Here is a 10,302-nt window from a genome sequence, read left to right as displayed (position 1 = left end):
TCCTTTCACACGTCTGCAGGTGGCAGTATGAGCTCAGACATCTGTCACGAGCGGAGTTGAGAAGAAGCGTGTGACGTCATCACGCCGCGACGATATGGTGTTCTAGCGTGAAACCAATGAAGGGCAGCTCGTCTAAACAACACAGTGAGTGTTCAAATGCATTTTTCTCTAGATAAGAGATATTTCTAATACACTTCTTCTGAGCGATTGTATTGTCCGTTTTCTTTATCTGACGAGTAGACTGCTGATCACTGATCTGATGTAACGTCACTTATAGTTTGATGCATTTCATGTGTTGGTGTTTTACCACAATCTTTTTTAAGGGCTTTGATTCAAGCAAATGCACGCTATTCAATACTTGAACAGACTGATTTTTAACGTTCCTTGCCCATTACGTGATTTTGGTTTTAGTTTAATTAAAATGTAAACTGGCAGAGTTAAATATAATCGCAGGAAATTCATTTTGCTGCCTTTACATCATGTCTGTAACAAACACATGAATGGCTTTCTCCTGTCTTCAGTTTAAAGATGTCCATCAATCTCCTGTCCACCGCTCTGCGGTCTCTGTCTCTCTGTAAGGCGGCTTCTCGGAGCGTCCAGTCTCAGGTGAGGTCTTCATCATTGTAAACTCTAGCATCTCATTGTTTAAAATGCAGGGTAATAATAACATCAGCTGATCACATGTCAGATCGTGAGCAGACCCGTCGGTCCAGTTGTAGACATCAAAGGTTTGTCGTGGCGAGGCTTCATGACGAGCGCTTCACAGCAGCAGAACCGCAGAATGTGGAAGCAGAGGGAGAAATACACCATCCGACCCATCGGCATGAAGAAAACCGGAGGAAGAGACCATACAGGTGCATATTTAAAGTTGACTTGTCAAATCAAAACTGACCGATTTTTTCTTTCTAATACACAAGGAATCGGGTTTCGTTTGATTGTGTACTGCAGGTAAGGTCATAAGGCATGGGATCGGAGGAGGACACAAACAGAGATATCGCATGATAGACTTTCAGCGTCTGCGCTACGAAGCAGGAAAAGAAGACCAGCCTATCGTGGAAAAGGTTGTTGAAGTGAGATACGATCCGTGCAGGTCAGTGACCGCAGACCCGATGAAAGGTTCTCGTCGACCCGGTTCTGATCTCATTATGTGCCTTCTTCGCTCAGATCAGCAGATATCGCTCTGGTCGCCGGCGGAAGCCGTAAGCGCTGGATCATTGCAACCGAGAACATGGGGTCTGGAGACCTGATCAAGACGTCCGGTGTGATTGGACGTATGGCAGTTTTGGCCAATGAGGGAGACTCTCATCCGCTGGGCGCTCTTCCTGTTGGGACGCTCATCAATAATTTGGAGCTGTTCCCTGGAAAGGGAGCTCAATACATACGGGCTGCAGGTAGGTCTCTGTGTTATTTGAAGCGTGATTTAAAATAAAATTATAATTACTTTCTAATTATTGATTAATCTAACTAGTGATATTTTTTACCCTCTAGGCACGTGTGGTGTGTTGCTTCGCAAAGTAAATGGCACAGTAATTGTTCAGCTTCCTTCTAAACATCAGATTCAGGTAAAAAACACTCTTCACCTGGCTTGTCTTGTGCTAAAACAAAGGGTTTTTTTTTAGTCAGGAAAAGACTCAAACATATTAAATAGGACTTCACAAAATTACGAAACTCACAAATGAAAACAGATCTTTTAAATCTAGATGTTTGACTTTGCAGGTTCTGGAGACTTGCGTGGCTACGGTTGGTCGCGTGTCTAACGTCGACCACAACAAGCGCATCATCGGTAAGGCCGGTCGCAATCGCTGGCTGGGCATCCGTCCGTCAAGTGGCTTGTGGAAGAGGAAAGGTGGCTGGGCGGGTCGCAAGATCAGACCTCTGCCTCCCATGAAGAGCTTCATCAACCTGCCTTCTGTTGCTGCAAAGTCATGATGATGTCATCAATCACGTGACCGCACACGTGTTGATGTGATCTATCAGGACAGGACTCTTGAACGCTTCACGATTTACACAATAACAAAAAAAAACACACGTTTGGGTCAACGGTTCTGTTGACCAGCTGCTTAATGGCAATGAAAAGAGATGTGTGCTTATGAGAATAAAAACGTGTGAAGGCAAAGGCTATAAAATGTCAAATGTAAAACATGCAAACTGTTTTTATTAGTAACATTAAAAAATGCTGCAAAGGTGGTAAAGAAATCAGGTGTGATTAAATCAAATGTTCTTGAAATGGGTTCAGTTTAAGAAAAAGAAAAAGCAGCTTGTGATGAAATTATGATGTGTGTCATAATAAACACACAGACAAAACAAATGATCCAAATCCTCTTAAATGCTAAGGAAAGACGAGATGTTTGATTCACATAGTAAGTGCTAGAATACTGAAGGTCATTTCATAGTAAAAGTACAGGACTGACTGATGATGTCCAGACCGTCAGCAGAAATAATCAAGATGATCCTAAACATCAAACATGGATCTTCTGCTGCTCTTTAAATATCAAAATTGAAATGCATGCACAGCCAAAATTAAAAGAATCACCTGTGATAGTCTCAGCATTGAAGGAATGATGTTGTGTTTCAGTCATACGCTGATCAAACACATGATCGCTGGCAGGACAGATGGATGATTTCACAATAGATGTGACACGTTCCTCTTGTCTCAACTTATGAAATGTCAACTGTGCTGTATGTCACACAATGTAATTAATAATTAGTTACATTTATATAGCTCTTTTCTGCAGCACTCAAAGATCTTTACATATGAAAGAGGGAATCTCCACAACCACCACCAATGTTCAGCATCCACCTGGATAATGCGACGGCAGCCATATTGCACCAGAACGCCCACCACACACCAGCTTGACTGTTATAGGCAATTAGTATGAGGGAAAGATTAGTAGGCCAACGGGTAAGTTTGGCCAGGATGCCGGGGCACACCCCTTTTTTTTTGGAGGACATCCTGGGATTTTTAATGACCACAGAGAGTCAGGACCTCGGTTTAACATCTCATCCAAAGGATGATGCTTTTTTGACAGTATAGTGTCCCCATCACTATACTGGGGTGTTAGGACACACACAGAATTAACCTGGTTTTCCCAGGTGGTCTCCCATTCAAGTACTGACCAGGCTAACCCGACTTAGCTTCAGTGGGCAAGCTGTCTTAGGCTACAGGGTGATATGGCTGCTGGCTATGTATGTACACGTTCTGTAATAAAATCATTCTAATGCATTCTATATATAAGCAAAAACAGTCCCTGCTTTGTGATTATTTTCCCCTTAATTTTGTCCAAAGGGTGATCCTTTTTGCCTTGTGCACAGTGTGCTTTAAGAATAAAAAGTTAAATATTTATATTTAAATTGTAAATAAAACATATCATCTAAATTCATGGCAAAACTTTTCAATGCACACATCCAGTATCCCATTATGCACCTGACAACATTCTCCATGAGATATCACAGAAGTGATGAGTTGCAAAACAACAGAAAGTGCTTCACTGTCATCATCACTGAATCATGGCAACCTGTTTTCTTTTAAGTGACTACAGTCATGATCAAACTGTGAGGAGGTTCAGTTCTCCAGTGCTAACTTTAGTCTCTCCGCTCACCTTCACGTTTCTTTTCTCCACCCTGCCTAGCCCATTAATTCACCTGTAGGCCCATCAGCTCTCCACCTGTACACACATACAGTCGGTAAATAAACTTCACCAGTCTAAAATGTTTTTCTTTAGATTTTGGCTTGCAATATCAGCCAGATGTGTAACTGAACACAGATGTGGACTATAGTGATGTGATACCCAACTCCATGAAAGCAGCAAACGCAGAGGGCGAAGGAGACGAAGTTCCATAAATATTCTTCGCTGGGGAGCGGGCAGAGATGTGACGCCCATGGCATCTTCAGAATCCACTGACACAACAAAATCTGTAGATAGATGCTGTTATACAGTATATTCATGCAAACATAACAAACATGAATACTAAAATTTCTTCAACAAATGATTTAAATATGTAGTACGTATGAATAATGTTTGTATGAATTCTGCTCTTCTTCTGCTTCTCATCTGTAGTGACCCACATGAGCTCATCTTATGCTGACATGATGGTAACTATTTTAACATATAGAAAATCTGAACAAAACATGCAGGAAAACAACTGTGATTGGACATAGAGCAATCATGGGAGGAGCTAATGTAATGTCAGTATGTGTGCACTGTCCAATGATAGTTTGCTGTTACATAAACCACTCTTTGGGCCCTATATAATACAGAGATGTTCATTGACCTGGATACTGGACTTGTGCCAGGAGAGGAGAGAGGGCAACTGGGGCATTAAACTCCTCTAACTTCAGTTTTGTGGGATAAATAATGTGGCGTTCCAGAGATCCGCTGCAGTCACAGACGGGTTTGCTGCACACTCTGAATGTCACTGTTGTTCCCCCCGACTCTGTTGTGCCCTTTCTTACAGTAAACCCCATAGAGGAGTTTTTCTCTATACATCCACCTCTAATGGTTCACGACCACCATCCACATGACCAGATGACTTAACTGGAAGCAGTGAACGCGCTGGGCAGACGGCAAATGTCAAAGAAAGAAAATTGCATCATTTTCTACTGTGTGCTTGCCATCATTTCTCAAAATATCTTCTCTTATGTTCATCAGAAGAAAGAAATGCATACAGGTTTAAATTAACATGGGGATGAGAAAATGATAACACAATTTTCATTATTGGGTGAACAATGTGGAGGATGAAGAGTGCAAAAATTATAAATAAATAAATACATGTTTTATTTTATATATTTGATTGTCAGATGTATAGCCTACTGAACAGCAGATGGCAGTAGCACACTACAGTGGCTTCAGACACAAACATGTAAGACTACAATCTGAACACATGTGAGCCCGATGGCATTTTAAGGATTGAGCTGCTATGGACAGAGAGTAAAAGATGTTTATCTTAATGAAGTATTTACATATTTGTTTGTTTGGCTTTGTGTTGTTTGTAACAGAGAACATATAGTGATAATAATGAAACCCTTACCCATATGAGCCCATCATTTACTGCTCTCACGGTGAGACACGATGCAGAGACAATCAATACCAGCATTAATATTTCAGTAAAATTAAATCTTACTGTACAGAAAGCATATTTATTCTGTGTGGCACCACTTAACAAAATTGAATTGAATTTAGTCACATTATATAAGTGCATTAAAATCCCCGCAGTGACAGCATCACTTCATAATTTCTCAGTTGTTTCCAGTGAGGTAAAATACCAGCGTTACTGTCTCTCCTCTCTCTTCACTGTCATAACCCTAACATCAACCTTTCTCAACAGTTTTAAAGGAACTGATCTCAGAGAGATGGTTTACAAAAGTTTTTTGTGTTATCAATGAAATTCAGAAATGTTTAAGTCTTATTTAAGTGCAGAAATGTGTTTTGGTGCCATTGGGTTTGGGTTAAATGTCAAAACATGATTTGATCGATAACATTATGCTCTGTATGGTTTTTTGTTTTGTTCGATTTTTAGGCACTTAGCAGACGTTTTTAACTAAAGTGACTTACAAAGATTAGAAAACAATAAAGCGAGGTGAAGCAATAATACAACAAGTGCATATAACAAGTTTTCACTATTCCAAAGCAATACCTGTTGAGAGAGTTTTTTTTAAGATAGAAGAGATAACTCTCCGTGGTGAATTTACATAAGCAGAAAATTAAGCAGTAGCTGTAATTCAGAACCTGAAAGTGAAACTTACCTCAGTATTTTAAATGCATCTTTCCTCACGAGTGACTGATCTTGAAATTCACAACAGCCAGAAATCTCCGTGTAGTCTTTGATGTCCAGCTGAACTTTGCAGATCCCATAAAAAATCATGCGGCACAACTCCTTGTCCTGGCTGGATTGTTCCTTGTTGACTGGATCTCCAGGACATCTAACCTTCAAGAGATGTTTGAGAAATGTTATGATACTCTCTCTTTCTTCTTTTTAACGTTGGCATACGTGGTTTATGGGGGCAATTCCACTGACGCAATGCACCATTTAGTATGGTTTTAAGACTTCCTGTGTCCCCATAAACCATGTTCATAGCATAATAAACATGTCATAATACACTGTTCATATGTATCATTCCCCGAGAGAGATGTGATCTTGTCTTAGTTTCTGGGCTTAAGTGAGGTCACTGTGAACTCTCTGTTCACTTTCACTGTATAATGCATCACGTCCAACACACGAATCCAAAGAAATAACCTTCATCAAATCATTTCAGCCTCTTATATCTCAGCACCTTAAAGAGATGAAATTGAATCAAAGATCATTACTGTTAAAGCGCTGTACAGTGATCTGAATGTATAGAAGTTTGTATATGTCAGGTCTTGGTTGGTGCAGCGGTAAATCGGTTCACCTTGATATCAGCGAGTTATTGTGCAGATTCAGCTTTTCATTGCTGTATTCATTACAGCCGGACACATTCACGCTCGGATTCATTCAGTAGGTCATGTACACTACATACACTTCACTTCAGCCAAAAATGACATTCAGATCAAATTTATTACACCGTTTGACTCGAGACAGAGATGTTTTCAATCTAGATTGTAAAAAAAATCTTTAAATGTTTCTTCTTTAGTGTTGGACAGAAATATTAGCACAGGAATAATTTTAAAATTAGCCCTACTCAATATTGATGCTAATGCTGCATATTCACATCTTACCCATTTCATTTACAACTGTTTTATAAATTATCTACAAGTGAACATGATATACAGTATGTGCTGTTGAATCCACAAATCAACTGAAGAGAAATTAAAGACTTAACCCTAATGTGTAAGAAGTGTCAATCTACATCCTCCTCTCTGTCTGACTCGTACTCGAGTCCAATGCTGCGTCCGAAACCGCCTACTACATACTATATAGTACGCGAAAAGCAGTAGGCGAGGCGAGTAGTATGTCCGAATACATAGTATTCGAAAAACAGTATGCGAAAAGTACCCGGATGACCTACTACTTCCGGTTAGATTTTGCAGTGTGCATACGATGGACGCTTCACTATCCCATGATGCCCCAGGGTAGGGTTGCACCAGTCGTTCGTAAGTTCTTACTTAAACTGGGACGTAGAGTCCAAACTAGAGGCTTAGTAACTACTAGCTAGTTTATAACTAACTCTTTACTTAATTCGGTTGCACCACTTGTTCTTAAAGAGCACCAATTATGCTAATAAATTGGCACGTTAGCACGTTATTGCAATATCCCATAGTACATACATGTTATTAAAACTTGAACTAATGCATTGTGAGTCTTATAAATTGCTTACATACCTCACCGATTTCCCACTGTCTGGAAAACGCTCGGTTTAGTTCCTGTCTCCGCCTCCCAAAATGTCTAGTGTAATCGGATTGGTCAGATGACTACTCAACTGTTATTGGTCAGCTGGGTTCCGCTTGTGTTTGAAAGGTTACGCCCCTGACTTCGCGTGGGTTGACACAGATTCTGACTGAGAGTCACAGCCTCAGAGGCAACGTAAACAAGCGTTATATTTCTCTATAAACGATGGTGTCTGTACTGCCTTACCACTTCGAGCTCGATCCAGAGAGTTCAGAAGGCCGTTACGATATAAACGATCTCCGTCAATGAATGCGATTGGATTTAACTTTTTTAGGTGTCCTTAGCTCTGCCAGAATGCTAAACGAAGACGAAAATGTGTTGCAAAGACATCCAAAAGGTAATTATAACTTACTAGATAACTATATGGAAACACCAAATGTAGCACATATAAAGTATTTGTTGAAATGATTATAAAACGATTTCACTTGGTAATTTCTACATTATTTTACTATAGTAAACTTAATTATAAAATACTGCTTACATACTATTTTACTGTGCAAACTATATGGAAACACCAAATGTGGCACATAGAAAGTATTTGTTGAAATGATTATAAAACGATTTCACTTGGTAATTTCTACATTATTTTACTATAGTAAACTTAATTATAAAATACTGCTTACATACTATTTTACTGTGCAAACTATATGGAAACACCAAATGTAGCACATAGAAAGTATTTGTTGAAATGATTATAAAACGATTTCACTTGGTAATTTCTACATTATTTTCTATAGTAAACTTAATTATAAAATACTGCTTACATACTATTTTACTGTGCAAACTATATGGAAACACCAAATGTAGCACAAAGAAAGTATTAATTGAAATGAATGTTAGTTCTACATTATTTTACTATGGTAAACTTTATTATGAAAGACTGTGCTATGTTTTTACTTATTAGGTTTTAAGGAGAATGCAACATGTTCCAGGGCCTCTTACCTGCGTGATTCATCATCCAGGTTTTGCACAAATTGTCTAAATCCCTACACACAGAACATTTATTGTACCGACTATAAGCCTTTGAGGTGCAGGACTAGAGTAAGTTTTATTACATTTTTAAACCAATAACACTAAAGTATTATTATAGTAACAAAGTACCCAAAAGAACAAAAGATGTAACTTTAAAGAAAATATAGTAGTCAGTCAAAAGTTTTTTATTTATTACAAATATATATTTAAATGTTAAACAATATACAAATAAACATACTTTAGTAACCATATTGTGCTCTTCTTTCAAAAATTGTTCAATTCATTTCTTACAGCTATCTATTCAGATAAATGGCATATCAAAGCTTTGTCAGCTGATGCTATCTAAGATGACACTTTAGGGTTATCATCCTGTCGTGTGTTGTTCTCCAGATACGCTTGGAGCTTCCCGATCGGAATGTTGGCTTCCGACGACCCCTGCACTGAAGATGGCATGCAATCACGTCCTCCTTTGAAGGTCTCTCAAACTGTGATGCCAGGTCCATTGGAATCGGGGTTTCCTTCAGCTTATCTTCAAATACCTCAGCAAACACAAGCCTGATCACATCATCCACATAACTGTACAAATATTGCAGTCAATAAATCTTTTGTTTTGATAATTTATTTCCCTGCTTCATACATTAAGTTTTTAATTATGAATGTATTTGAAATAAAACATTACTGCTTACAGTATGTCACTTTTGTGTTTTGGGAACATAGCCTTGTACTTTCCCTCTCCTGCTTTTGTTACGGCTTGGTGACATTGTAATGGATGGCTGCAATATAAATAAGCAATACATTTATTTTAAAAGTAAATACTACCGTACTTTATTTAACACAGTTACTAAAATACTTAAATACCTGCACAGCATTCCAATAAATGGGAAAGTCACATTTTTTGCAGCAAATCTGAAATCTCAGGGTACGGACGGCAAAGGCATCCACTGATGATGGTGATGGAAACATTTTGAAACGATGCTACTGCGTGGGTTCCTATGATTATGCAGAGAAAAAAACTTTGTCATCATCAGTTATACATCTAAGACTGGTAGTGGTTTCACTAGCTAAATACATCATTTGTGTTACACACCTTTGCTCCTCATATGCCAGTCTGACTCCTTGTACTGTGTGTTATGATGTTGCATGTTTGCATACAGTGTAGAAGGATGTGTACAGCTGCGAATCTAAGATATAGACAAATAAAACAAACATGTATTCAGTCAAAAAGACATATTATAACAATAGAGTACAACGATTATAAATCGTTAGACTATTCATTAAAACGTTAATGTATTACATGGCCCAACATTAGCAACACACATTACGTGTTTACTTCGTTTCAAAATATAAGAAAGCTTCAAGTAAATACAACAGTAAAATACATATAACGTTAAACAAATCATCTGTACTTAACGTTAGAGTTTCTTGACTTGAGTTTGATCATGAGAACAAACTTTACCGGTAACAGTTTAGCTGGAACAGCTTAGCAAGTTTGTAAACACGTCTAAATAAACATCGATAAAAACGATAGTCTGCATAATTCAACATACACGTGTGTAAATATGGTACGTTGTTTATGAAATACATTATTACAACACAACACAATTAGCTTGCAAGCTTAGCTCTAGCTCTACACATAGATATATATCTGAGCTCTACAAGCACATAATGTTAAGCTCCGGTTACCGGTAACGTAACTTACAGTAAAGGCAAATAATAAACATGAATACTTACAGCCTGTGATCCAGAAGTGCACGGTAATCCAACTTTCAGGAGGAGACGTCGCGCAGCTTCGGTTCATGAGAAGCAGTTATTGTGAAAACTCCGTGAAGAACTTCTGACTGGATTTTTCCGGAACCGTATTAAACATGATGTCCTCTGTGTAAGTCCATAAAGTGCTATTTTGCCCTTGCATCTAAAGAGACAGCGTCTACTCGAGAGATTTAAACAAGAGTTTGCAAACAGAGT

General features: G+C 38.5%; 1 protein-coding gene and 2 long non-coding RNA genes across 3 annotated transcripts; 2 read left to right on the top strand and 1 right to left on the bottom strand.

Moving 5' to 3' along the window:
• The first annotated feature begins 28 nt into the window (after window positions 1-28).
• mrpl2 (mitochondrial ribosomal protein L2) lies at window positions 29-2,253 on the top strand. The gene is made up of 7 exons (XM_065295994.2): window positions 29-144; window positions 522-606; window positions 689-854; window positions 949-1,090; window positions 1,165-1,391; window positions 1,489-1,562; window positions 1,717-2,253. Exons 2-7 carry the CDS (start codon window positions 529-531, stop codon window positions 1,927-1,929), a joined length of 900 nt encoding a protein of 299 aa, XP_065152066.1. The 5' UTR covers window positions 29-144; window positions 522-528; the 3' UTR covers window positions 1,930-2,253.
• A 5,163-nt stretch (window positions 2,254-7,416) lies between these two features.
• On the top strand, window positions 7,417-8,863 carry LOC135787508 (uncharacterized). The gene is made up of 3 exons (XR_010547078.2): window positions 7,417-7,702; window positions 8,270-8,406; window positions 8,728-8,863. It is a non-coding gene; the product is annotated as an uncharacterized lncRNA (long non-coding RNA).
• On the bottom strand, window positions 8,508-10,302 carry LOC135787507 (uncharacterized). The gene is made up of 5 exons (XR_010547077.2): window positions 10,069-10,302; window positions 9,425-9,518; window positions 9,196-9,327; window positions 9,024-9,110; window positions 8,508-8,913 (listed from the first exon to the last, which is right to left on the bottom strand). It is a non-coding gene; the product is annotated as an uncharacterized lncRNA (long non-coding RNA).

This window comes from Paramisgurnus dabryanus, chromosome 20 (assembly GCF_030506205.2).
Source record: "Paramisgurnus dabryanus chromosome 20, PD_genome_1.1, whole genome shotgun sequence".
Taxonomy (NCBI): Eukaryota; Metazoa; Chordata; class Actinopteri; order Cypriniformes; family Cobitidae; genus Paramisgurnus; species Paramisgurnus dabryanus.
This window is presented reverse-complemented; position numbering and strand designations above follow the sequence as displayed.